General features: G+C 43.8%; 1 protein-coding gene across 1 annotated transcript in view; it reads right to left on the reverse strand.

Moving 5' to 3' along the window:
* Positions 1–12,970, reverse strand: part of pcmt1 (protein-L-isoaspartate (D-aspartate) O-methyltransferase) — a 40,208-nt gene that overhangs the window by 10,155 nt on the left and 17,083 nt on the right. The window contains exons 3-4 of the mRNA XM_033026111.1: positions 12,416–12,447; positions 538–642 (exon numbers count right to left, since the gene is read on the reverse strand). Of these exons, the coding sequence (XP_032882002.1) occupies positions 538–642; positions 12,416–12,447 (137 nt within the window). The remainder of the gene's footprint in view (positions 1–537; positions 643–12,415; positions 12,448–12,970) is intronic.

Consider the following 12,970-nt stretch of genomic DNA (forward strand, 5'->3'; position numbering starts at 1 on the left):
TTTCCCTTCTTAGTGCTAACACAATTCTCAGAACATAAAAATTAAATTATAGGAAACTAAAATAAATCACATTTCCACAGGAGGCCAAATGGTAAAAAGTAACATTCCATTAAATAAGGAGAGACGCCCAGCAGAGGTGGGATTTGCTTACCTAACCCCGTTCCACCTACAATCTAACCTCGTTCCCACATTGGAAACCAACCTCTTTACTGCTGTCATGATGATAATGATGAAAGGTGCAATATATTCCTAAAAGCGACTCTACTTTAAACAAGACCAGATCTTAGGGAATTACAATATTCGCTGGTGTTGAGGTGTGCACATCAGCCATTCATTTAACAATATTCAATAAAGGTGGAATTTGGGAGGGATGCAAATTGGGGAGGAGGAAGACACAGGGCCCCAGAGGGAAGAACAGGCAGGTTAGTTATCCAGATGTGATATTCTATCCGCTGCATTTCCTGATAACAGACTCACAATGAGCAGCATGCAAGGATCTCTGAATGATCTTCGTGTTTACAATCCCTACAGACTTACCATCCGTGCAAAACAAGAAGTGAGGATCCCACTGCCAGAACCTACATCAAGTGCTTTAGCTCCTTCAGCCAACTGATCGTGCAGCAGTTCCAGGGCATATGCATGCTGGTGGAGACAATAGATCACAATATACACAGTGAGATCAAGTATAAATACCTAATGGCATTGCAGGTATCAAATAAAAGCATTGGTTACTTAACTCGAAACAAGTTAAACCATTCTCTTCCATAAAATTATGTTTTATGTAGAAAATGGATAGATGACGTTTATGGTCGAGTCCCTTCTTCAGACCAGTATAAATAGAGAAGACCAATATTTCCCCCGAGTACTCAGACCTGAACACTGTTCTAGATGAGGTCTAGCCACATCATACAACCGCATCAACTGGTGATTCAGTTTTCCGTCTCCTCGATGCAAAAATGTGCATGATTTCAACAAATATGGGAGCAAATAGACAAATTTGCAGCGTAAAATAAAATCGGCTTAATGCAAACAACACTTGTGCGTTACAAAGGAAAGCTGCGTGTGCCAAAATAAAACACGAAATGCTGGAAACAGTCAGCAGGTCAGGCTGCAACTGTGGGAAGTTAATGTTTCAGGTTGGAGTATTTCTAGCATTTTCTGTTTTTTTTTGTTTAAATTTCCAGACTTTATTTTGCATTGCGTGTTCTTAGCCTAGGAAATTAATCAATCATCACATACTAGACCATCAATAAAGATCTACTGCTGGGAAGCCAGAGTTAAAAATCAAATTACCTTTCAAGAAATATTTCTCTCTCCTACCCACAGGAACAATAATTTACAATCAGGCATGAGACAGGAAAAACTGAAAAAAGAGGGAGAAAGGTGCCCCCATGTCCCTCTGCAGACATTTTTTGATAATTGTACCTTGAAATGACACTGTTTTCTTGCCTGTTTACCCTTAATTTATACTGTCATTTTTTTATTTACCTTAAAATACCACATTTTACTTGCTTGTCACTTCTTGATTTATACAGAAAATATGTGATAATCATCCCATAAAATGACACAAACTCCTTGCTTGTTTACACTCAAGTCATATTGAAAATATTTTATATTACACCTGCACCTACTTGTAACATACCTGTTCCTTGCTTGTTTACTCTGAGAGAAGTATCCTTTAAACAGGAATTTTTTGATTATATCTTGAATTGACACCATTTCCTTGTTTGTTTCCCTTAACATACTATTTTTTTTAAATTATACCTTACAATAAAACATTTTACCTGATTGAATCAAGTAAAAAAAAATAGCATTGTAGTGTCTTGAGTTCTTTTGTTTTTCAAATGAAACAGTTCTTATATTTTAACACTGTAACAAGTCATATACTAGATCAGGGGACCCCATACTTATCAGCACGAGGGCCACATTATATATTTGGCACATTTTTGCGGGCCGTAGAAAAAAAAAATGTCAGTTTTATAAATGTAATGAACTCCAAAAAGAACTTAAGTAAAACAAATGGACCAGATAAACAAATGGATCAGATCTGCCAGATCGAAGGAACTGAGACACAAGAGACTGCAGGTGCTAGAACCTGGAGTTTCAATCAGTTGGAAGAACTCAGCAAATCAGGCAGCATCTGTGGAGGCAGTGAATGGTCCACTTTTCAAGTGTTGATGCTGCGCTTCAATACAAAACACCATTTATCTCTGCTGACACAGATGCTGCCTGGCCATCAAGTTCCTCCAGCAGTCGGTTTTATTTCCTAGGAACTGAAAAATTATACTCTGAAATCTAATTCTTACCTAATATCCTAAATTTAAATGAGGTATGGACCTGGGCAATCAAATAATCTTTAGATTAGAAATAAATATAGTTTCCATTTGCCTTTGCATTAAATATATAGTATATATTTGAAATCTAATCCTCTTGAAAACTCCCTCCCTTTCGTCCCAAAGCATGCTCACTCCACTTCCAGGCCTCAAATCATCCTTTCCTGGAGGTAAGACTTTGTGGGACATGTTGCACTGTTTTATCATGGGCATTTTTTTAACCTGATGCTTCAAGAGACTCTGAACATCTTCTGCTCAGAGTGCGAGATACCTAAAAATACAATAAAGGTGCCCATGGACGAACTATAGAGGACAACCGATTTTTTTTTAATGCCTGTTGCAATGCAAAATTTATTTGAGTTTGCCTTTAAATCATTGTTACAGATATTTGATCAGATCCACTTTAATCTAAACTTAAAATAATAAATCTGCCGCGTCACAACAGTGTCATTGTGAAAAACAAAATAACTCCAAACCAACCTCCTGAGCAGAGGTAGGCCTTGTCCTGTATTTCTGTTTAAACAGAAATACAGGTTCAAAAGCCAAAGGATGTGGCACCTGAATCAGATCAGCCAACATAATAGACAGATACCAATGTAAAAATAATATCCCTTTCATCGTGAAACTGGAGCAGTGACATATGCAGGAGTTTGAAGAGGTGAGGTGTCCTTAGACCAGGACAGGTGGCCATTTCTTCCGAGCTCCCGGAAAGCTTTCCAACAGCACTAGCACTCTCCCTCAGGTGAAACACACACAGAGGCTCAGGCGCACCTGTTGAGGTGACAGACGCCAACATCCATTTTTTCATACATCTGCTCCTAGATTCCAGAGGTCCACATTGTGCACCCATGCCGCGAGCGCGACACACACACACACACACACAGAGAGAGAGAGAGAGAGAGAGAGAGAGAGAGAGAGAGAGAGAGAGAGATAAATACCATTCCCATAATAATTCCATTGACTTGTCTGCAGCAGTACGATGGAGAAAAGATATTCTAATAGCAATCCAAATAAGCCATCATCTGTTGTGTGAATTCAATGTTTCTAACCATACACCAATAATAGCTGGGCTAGTAATACAGGTGCACAACCTTTTATCCGAACATCCAAATAACGAAAACCTCCGAATAGCGGACATTTTTTCGGTCCTTGAAGAAAGGTCCTTGAAGACGTTCAACGAGGGTGGCCCGCAGAGGTGACAGCGGAACCTCCGGTCGGTCCTCGAAGAAAGGGGAACTAAATCCCCATTCATAAAAGAGAAGGTGAGGGTATATTGCGCGGGAGGGTTAATAATTGACAATGTGCTGCTGCCTGCCCGCTGAGTTAAAAAAGTTCCCACGGTAGACTCACGATACACAGTGTATCGTGAGTCTTGCGTGGGAACTTTTTAACTCAGTGGGCAGGCAGCAGCAGATTGTCGCTCCCTTCAGTTTCACCTCACCTACACCCCTCTGCTCCCCGGCCATGTGTGTGACCCCTTCCCTCCCATCTCCAGCTCCCCGCCCATTGCACCGGTGCGGGGGCTTTGCACTGTCTTCACGTCAGCGATGCCAGCAGGTCAGTGCCAGTCACCGGAGACGTCAGGACCAACGGGACACCGACCCCCAGGCCCACTGCAAGCACGGAGATCCCAGAGACCCACAGCCAGCAGCAGCCCAGCCCCGTTCCAACTCCAGAGGAACACGCTCCCCGTAGGGACAGAAGCTGATGGTGTGCAAGGTACGTCTAGTTCTTGGGGTTGCGGATGAGGGGGCGCAGCTCGGGCTGTGACGTCTCCAGCCACCCCCCTGTACAGGAGCTGAGACTGGGAACTGTACCGCCCTTGCAGGTGAGCAGGAGAGTGGGGTTATTTGCAGTTGCAGAGGGAGGGGGCAAGGGCGGTACAGTTCCCACTCAGCTCCAGTCCAGGGGGGTGGCCGGAGACGTCAGGACCAACGGGACACCGACTGCAAGCACGGAGATCCCAGAGACTCACAGCCAGCAGCAACTCTAGCCCAGCCCCGCTTCAACTCCAGAGGAACCCGGGTTGCGGATGAGGGGGCGCAGCTCGGGCTGTGGGCGAACTGCCACTTGTCGCTGTAGCGGCCCATCGGGGAGCGGCTTCTGGTGGTCCTGACGTCTCTCAGTTCCTGTCCAGGGGGGTGGCCGGAGACGTCAGGATCACCAGAAGCCGCTCCCCGATGGGCCGCTACGGCGACAAGTGGTAGTTCGCCCACAGCCCGAGCTGCGCCCCCTCATCGGGACACCGACCCCCAGGCCCACTGCAAGCACGGAGATCCCAGATTAGCAACTCCAGCCCAGCCCCGCTCCAACTCCAGAGGAACACGCTCCCCGTAGGGGCAGAAACTGATGGTGTGCAAGGTACGTCTTGTTCTTGGGGTGGCGCAGCTCGGGCTGTGGGCAAACTGCCACTTGTCGCCGTAGCGGCCCATCGGGGAGCGGATTCCTCTGGAGTTGGAGGGACAGGGAGACACAGCGGCTTTTGAGAATGGTGGGCAATCACTTCCAAAGTTCTGCCCACACAGTCAGTACACCTCTCCTACACTTGTCTCCCGCACTAAGATCATCTCTCAGAGAATGATCCCAGCCTAACCCTCCCTATTCTCTCCTATTCTGCAAGAAAAAACTACATTGAAGACTCAAACTCGCGATCGAGTAACTGCCGGGATCGAGGCGCAAACTCGCGACCTTGCGGATATGAGCCGAGCACTCTACCACTGAGCCAGCCGTTAAAATCTACGCTAAAAATCTTCCAATACGAAAGCCGAAAAATTCCGAATTACGAAATGTGTCTGGTCCCAAGGCTTTCGGATAAAAGGTTGTGCACCTGTACTGTATTCATCTACTGGAAGGGGGGGGAAATCACATTTTCTTCTGATGGCTGTGAACAGAAACCATCCCCAATACAGTTTAGCTCTCGGCAGTTTTACAAAATCACTGTACTGACATCAATGTACAACTTAAAAAGAATACATCTAAATTATGAGAAGATGCATATTACATACAAACTTCACTCACTCGGGCAGCACAGTGTTGCTGCCTTACAGCGTTACAGCGCCAGAGACCAGAGTTCGATCCCGACCATGGGTGCGATCCCGACTACGGGTGCTGTCTGTACGGAGTTTGTACGTTCTCCCCGGGTGGGTTTTCTCCGAGATCTTCGGTTTCCTTCCACACGCCAAAGACGTACAGGTTTATAGGTCAATTGGCATGGTGTAAGTGTAAATTGTCCCTAGCGTGTGTGGGATAGTGTTAATGTGCGAGGATCGCTGGTCAGCGCGGACACAGTGTGCCAAAGGGCCTGATTCTATGCTGTATCTCCAAACTAAACATCATAAGATGTAAAGACACCTTCTACATTTTTTTATGCCATAAGAGGACAGATAGCCGTTGGATCCATGTTGGCATACAGGAGGGCTTTACATAACCTCTGCTGCCATGGGATGTTCTTGGGATGTGGCTGATATTGGCATTGGGTGAGCCACCTTGAACTCTGCAATCCTTGTGTTGGTTGGTGTGGACCTCTGTGATACCAACCCATTGTCAAAGACATCAAGATATTTCTCCCATACCTTTTCTCTTCCTCTTTCTTCCTAATGATAATTGACAACAAATCACTAATATCCTCGGGGATACATGCACCTATAATTCCAAACTCGCCTCAATCTCATTGCCTTAACTACCCCAAATGTCCAAACAAGTCACTACAATGCACCAACCTGCTAGGAAAAATGTTGTTGGCACCAGTTTAAATAAGAGAATGACAAAGGCACACCCAGCTCAACAAACCCTTCAATAAATGCCACAAAAGCACATGCCTAAATCAGACTCAGGTTATTAAGCACAGCTATCAGGTGGGCATCTTCTGCCCAGTCAGTCAGACCCACCACAAGTTTAATTTAGATGATAGATACAGCACGGAAACAGACCTTTGGCCCACCGACTAGCGATTCCCGCACATTAACACTACCCTACACACACTAGGGATAAGTTTTACACAGTCAATTAACCTGCAGACCTGTACTTTGTAGGTGTGTGAGAAGAAACAAAAGATCTCGGAGAAAACCCAAGCAGGTCACGGGGAGAACGTACAAACTCCGTACAGACAGCACCCATTGTCAGGATCGAACCCCGGTCTCTGGCGGCGTAAGGCAGTCGCCCTACCGCTACACCACCGTGCTGCATGTACAAGGGGCTGTGCAAAGCTATGAAATCAAGAGTGTTTTATTGTCATATGTCCCAGATAGAACAATGAAATTCTTACTTGCTGCAGCACAACAGAATATGTAAACATAGTACACTGGAAACAATATGATAAACAAGAAAGAGGAAAAAAAAATTAAAAAGTTAAAAAAAAAAGAAAAAATCAGTTAGGGGTGGTGGTGAATATCCTTCATATGGACATCAGACTTCAAGTCCACTGACCTCAGGCCAAAGGTGAGCAAGGGCACCTCCTACATTACCAATTTTCACTCTCCTTCGATTGATCTTACATTGAACCTGTCCAGAGTAGCACTCTCCATCACACCGTGAAGCTCCAGTAATGGTAAAGATCCACAAAATTCAGCAAGTCAATAGCACCATCCACAAGATCCATCCTCCATAGATGCTGCCTCCCCTGCTGAGTTTATCCAGCATTTTTGTCTACCTTTGATTTTTCCAGCATCTGAAGTTCTTTCTTAAACATCCACAGGATCCAGTTGATCATGACTTGGACCAGCTATGATTTATTTTCTCATGACCTGGTACACACAATGTTGGAGCTACCAGAAAGAGTAATCTCCCTACACATCGTCAATACAGACAAAAATTAGAGTCACAAGCGACTGCAGATGCTGGAAAATGGAGATATGAAAATGAAGCTAAAGGAACTGAGTCAAGCAGCGTCCAGGTTGAGACCTGTATTAAAACTGAGTGGAGAGGGAAGCTGTACAGTACAGAGAGGTGAAAGGGATGAGACGGAAGGGTGAAGCAAGGGCGGTCAGTGATAGGTGAAATCAGGTGGGGTGTGGGGGGGGTGGAAGATGATGAGCAGATGGAACTAGGTGGAGAAAGATACAGGGAGGCTGGAAAGTAAGGTGGAACCAGATAAGGGAGGGATGATTGACAGGTGGAACCAGGCTGGGGAGGAACAAGGAATCAAGGGAAAAGAAACCCAGGTAGACAGGCATGGGCAAATGGAAGCAAATAGTGGAGGGAGAACAGAAAAGTTGAACAAAAGGAGAACTGGGTAGACTGGTAAAGATGAGTAAGCATGTAGGTTACCTGAAATTGGAAGATTCAATGCTCCCATCATTGAGAGCACCTAAATAAAAACAATCCGAGCAGCAGCTTCAGGAAACTTAGCTCTTCAAGTCTGCTTTGCCATTCCATAAGATTATGACCATCTGACCACCAACTCCATATTCCCAGATATTCCAGACATTCACCATACTTGCCAAAAATGCAATGTATTAAAGACTCTGCTTCCATAGCCTTGGAGGAAGAGAGCTATAAAGGCCAGACAAGACAACTCCAAATGGGGCCAATTACTCCCATACTCCACATTCCTGTCTGCTCTCAGAGATGGAAGTTACCCACAAGCACATTTATGCACTAATGTTTAATCTACATTATGCACTAACCAAAAGATCTCTCAACAACCTTGACCCACACCCAGGTAAAAAGATAATTTGCAAATGCAAAGCAAGAGACTAAAAGTACCACTTGACCAAGCATGCAATTAAAGACTTGTAGGTAAAATGGAGTCAATGGGAAAATAAGTAAATTCTTTATCCTTACTGGAGTCAAACCTAGCTTAAAGAAATTGAGATGTTATTGCAACCTATTCTTGATGCGAGAATTTTGTTACTGAAATAAAACACGGCACCAATTGAGACCTAAATGTTTACTACCTCTTACCTACTACCTGGTTAGATGCAAAGTCACTTACTGATTGCAATGCTCAGTTCCATTTATAATTGCTTGGATGATGAAGAAACCCAAATGCAATTCAACCCAAATAAAGATCAGGGATAGGCTGATAACCGATAGGTGATTATCAAACCGCATGCCAAGCAATAACTATTACCGACAAGATTATTCAATCTACCTCTAATCTCAGCCACTATATATTACCAATACAAAAACAGGTCAGAAGAGTATTCTGATTAATCTTCCAACTATGTTTGAGGGAATACCATTCATTTGCCTGGATGAAAAAAGTCCAGTCTAACCCCACTCATGTTTAATACCATCCAGGATTAAAGCAACCCATTTAGCAACTAAACCTTTTTCCAAACAGGCACAGTCTTCAAAATGCACCATCTGCAACAATTCAACTTGGCTGCCCAACAGCAGCTCTTAGACAAAACCCACCCTTCTCAGTCATACTGCACTGAACTAGTAGTAATACATCACCATTTCATCATTTAGTAGAAAAAAGGAACTACAAATGCTGGTTTCAAAAAGAGGACACAAAGTGCTGTAATAATAATAATAATGGATGGGATTTATATAGCGCCTTTCTAATACTCAAGGCGCTTTACATCGCATTATTCATTCACTCCTCAGTCACACTCGGTGGTGGTAAGCTACTTCTGTAGCCACAGCTGCCCTGGGGCAGACTGACGGAAGCGTGGCTGCCAATCTGCGCCTACAGCCCCTCCGACCACCACCAATCACTCACACACAGGCAAAGGTGGGTGAAGTGTCTTGCCCAAGGACACAACGACAGTATGCACTCCAAGCGGGATTCGAACCGGCTACCTTCCGGTTGCCAGCCGAACACTTAGCCCATTGTGCCATCTGTCGTCCCTGTAATCTGTAATTAACTCAGCGGGTCAGGCAGCATCGCTGGAGAACATGGCTAGTTGCTGTTGGGCTGCAATCTGAAGAAGGGTCCCGACCTGAAACGTTAGCTATCCATGTTCTCCAGGGATGCTGCCTGACCCGTTGAGTTATTCCAGCACTGTGCCACCATTCCATTATTAATGACTTGACAGCTGTTGGACGTTCAACTGTGGTTCAAGGCAACAGCTTGCTTTATTCCCAACAAACAAGTATCATCAATAAATACCAAGTTCACACAGCTGCAGAGTAGCGCACTTGTCAAGTTTCTTGTGGATACAAGAGACTAGAGATACTGGATTACAAAAGACAATGTCGGAGTAACTCAGCAAGTCAGGTCAGCAGCTGCCTAACCTGTTGAGTTACACCAGCAACGGGTTTTAGCACTGCTTTGTTGTAGGTGGAATTAAATTTGCTCTATTTTAGTTCGAAACCTGTGCAATGGCAAGTACACAACATTTTTGACATTGTTTTGCATGTGGTGGATGATTTTTTTTGGGGTGGCGTGGGGAAGTTGTTTGCTAGCCAACAGTCATAGAATTTATGTAATACATATTAGCTATGATTTGAATTATGAGCAATAGTCTGATTCTCAATACTGCAACAAGTGAAGGCTCTGGTTTCCTAGCCAGTCAATCGTATAGCATGGGAAAAGGCCATTCAATCCACCACACCATGCTGACCGGTGGGTATCCATCCATAATAATCTCATTTTCAGGCACATGCCCCATAGACTGCTATGCTTACGCAATTCAAAGTACTCATCTGCGCACTTAAATGCAGTCAGTGAATCAGGTTCCACACTAGCTCCAGCAATACATTCAAACCAGTCACCACTATCTCGGTGAAATCCCCTCAGATTCCGAAATCCATGTCTTCTAGTGGGGAGTGGGAGAGGGGGAAGGAAGGGGGAAGAGAAAGAAGCTTCTTGCAGTCAACCATATCCATATCTGAATCATCCCTCCTCTTTAACCTCCTCCTCAGTGAAACAGACCCAGCCTCTCCTCATAACCAATATCCCAGTGGAACTCCCCTGCCACTTTGCCAGCAATGTCAAATCTTTGCAATAATGTGGTGCCACAACTGCACGCAGGACTCGAGCCGAGGTCTGATTGGTGTTGTGTATATTTGGAGTTCTTGTATTCAATACCTCAGCTGAAGATTTGCATCCATAATGCCTTGTGAATCACATTATCTGCCTGAGCTGCCACCTTCAAGAATCTTCAGGCTTGCATACCAGTTCCTGCTGCTCCTAAATATGTAAATCCTAGACTCATTAGTGCTCCCAAAATACATCACCTCACAGGATTAAATTACATCTGCCATTTTACAGCCCACTTCACCAACATATCAACAACCTGTAGCCTGAGATGACCCTTCCACACTGACAACTCCACTAATCTTTGTGCCATCTCTGAATTTACTGATCCTGCCTGTTGCACGCAGATCCAAGTTATTCACATATTTTACAAATGGTAAGGATTCCCACACTGATCCCAATGGAACACCACATCCATTTACATTAATAACCATCAACCCTCTGTTGTCAACTGCAAAACCAAATTTGGATCAAATTTGCGCTCAAACTCACAGGCCCTAACCCTTTCCCATCTGTGACCTCGCCAAGGCACTTAGAGGTCTATATAAACCACATCTAATGGGCTGCTCTCATCAATACACTGTTACCTCCTCAAAATCCAGATTGGTCAGAAAAGATCTGCCTTTGATAAAAACCCCGCCTTTCCAAATGATCATTAATCACATTGTTCATTTTTTTTCCAATGAATTCCATACTGGTGATATTACCCTCACGTCTGTAATTACCATGCTTTACTCTGCTGTCTTTCTTGGAAAGGGATCACATTTGCAGTCCTCCAGTCATCTAGTATCTCACTGGTGGTCATAAAGATTTAAAAATCTCAAGACAGAACCACAGCAACCTATACCCTTGACTTTGATAGTAGCCCTGGATAAATCTCATCTGGCTCTGGGAAAACATCGAGCACTTTTTTGCTCATGGAGACTTGCACTAGAATGTCACCCTCCCCTTTATTGCGTTCTCCAAATTCAACGTTCTTTATGAATACCAATGAAAGGTATTTGTTTGGGACTTCATCTATACCTTCTGGCTCCACACCCATACTGCCCCTAATGGAGCGAACAATTTCCCCAGACATTTATTTGTCCTTAACATACTTATAACATGCCTTTGAAGTTAGCTTAACCTTGTCTGCCAGTGAGATGCTGTAACCCCAACTACACTTTTGTCTTCCTAATTTTCTTTTTAAGCATCTCCCTACACTTTTTGGAATCCCGACAGTGGTCGTCCTGTTCTCGTTCTTAACACCTGCTCTATCCATCCTGTCTCTTTTTATCCAACCCTTGATATTCCTTGACATCCACGGTTCCCTGTACCCATTGCTTTAATTAATGTTTTACGATTGAAATGTTCAGCTTCTGACTCAAATCGTCTTTTAATTCTTGTGCGACTCCAGCCGTGGGGAATGTTCTGTTTGATCCCCATTGTCATTAGCTTTGGCAGCATTTCCTACTGCCATATTCAGATGAAAGCTGTCTCCACAGTGAGGAAAGCAAATCTAGGATCCCTTTTGGCATTCCATTCATGCCACATTCAGATAATGTAAGCAATGAGGCTGAGAGCTTAAGCTGAAGTAATTGTGAAGTAATTGAGAGCCGCTGTCTGAAAAAAGCTCAGAGAATTGCTAAGGACAAACTGCACCCCCTCCACATACACCTGGATCTCCTGCCATCAGGCAAGAGATATCGAAGCATCAAAGCCCGGACTACAAGACTGCTAAACAGCTTCCTACCACAGGCTGTGAGGCTGCTAAACAGTCACTCTGTACTCACAGTCACTTGATTCTGCGGCTGACACGGACACTTTAATAACTGGCACTGGCCACTCTAATAACTGGCACTGGCCACTCAAATCAGCTGCCCCGGACATTTTATGATTGGTTTATTGTATTTTAACGTTGTGTTTTACCTGCTTTTAACTATTTATACTGTTCCATCAGGGACTGGATTGTTTTTAGTATTATGTGTGAAATGTTTTAAATTTCATGTGCGATGCTCCGCTATTCCCTGGGAAACGTCTTTTCATTTTGCACTGTACAACTGTTGCTTGCAAGATGACAATAAAGGTTGATTGATTGATTGATTGACTTATCTAACTGGTACACAAAACCATAAGTACAAAGGTAAAACTAAACCAGGAAATAATTTACACCTACCATATGTGGGGCACTGATTGTAGCTTGGAAACCTGTGGAGAAAAAAAAAGTAAAGGATGTTAATGGGCAAGTGCTGAACAAATATGAACCTGAAGACAATCTACGGCAACTTACAGGACCTAAGGCACAGTATTTCAATGTTTGTTAATGGAGTGTAATGTAACAACCTGGCCGCAGAGCAAATGAAACAAACCGTCCATTATCCCTTTGAGACCATTCTGCCATTCAATCTAGTTTATGGATGATTAACATGACTCCATTTAAGCAAAACACAACATGCTGGAGGAACTCAGTGGGTCAAACAGCATCTGCGGAAAGTTGACAATTCAGGTCAATTCCCTTCTTCAGGCCAGTCTGGAATGTCACGTGTCCATTCCCTCCACAAATGCTGCCAGACCCATTGACTTCTTCCAACACTGTGTTTTGCTCAAAGTTCTAGCATCTGCAGTTCCTTGTGTCTCCATAAATTCATGTAACATTTTACAAAAGTCTTACAGAATTCTATCTACTCAATACTAAAATCATTCTTAATTTCTTCTATGTTTATTTACACAT

Source organism: Amblyraja radiata, chromosome 8, assembly GCF_010909765.2.
Source record: "Amblyraja radiata isolate CabotCenter1 chromosome 8, sAmbRad1.1.pri, whole genome shotgun sequence".
Lineage (NCBI taxonomy): Eukaryota > Metazoa > Chordata > Chondrichthyes > Rajiformes > Rajidae > Amblyraja > Amblyraja radiata.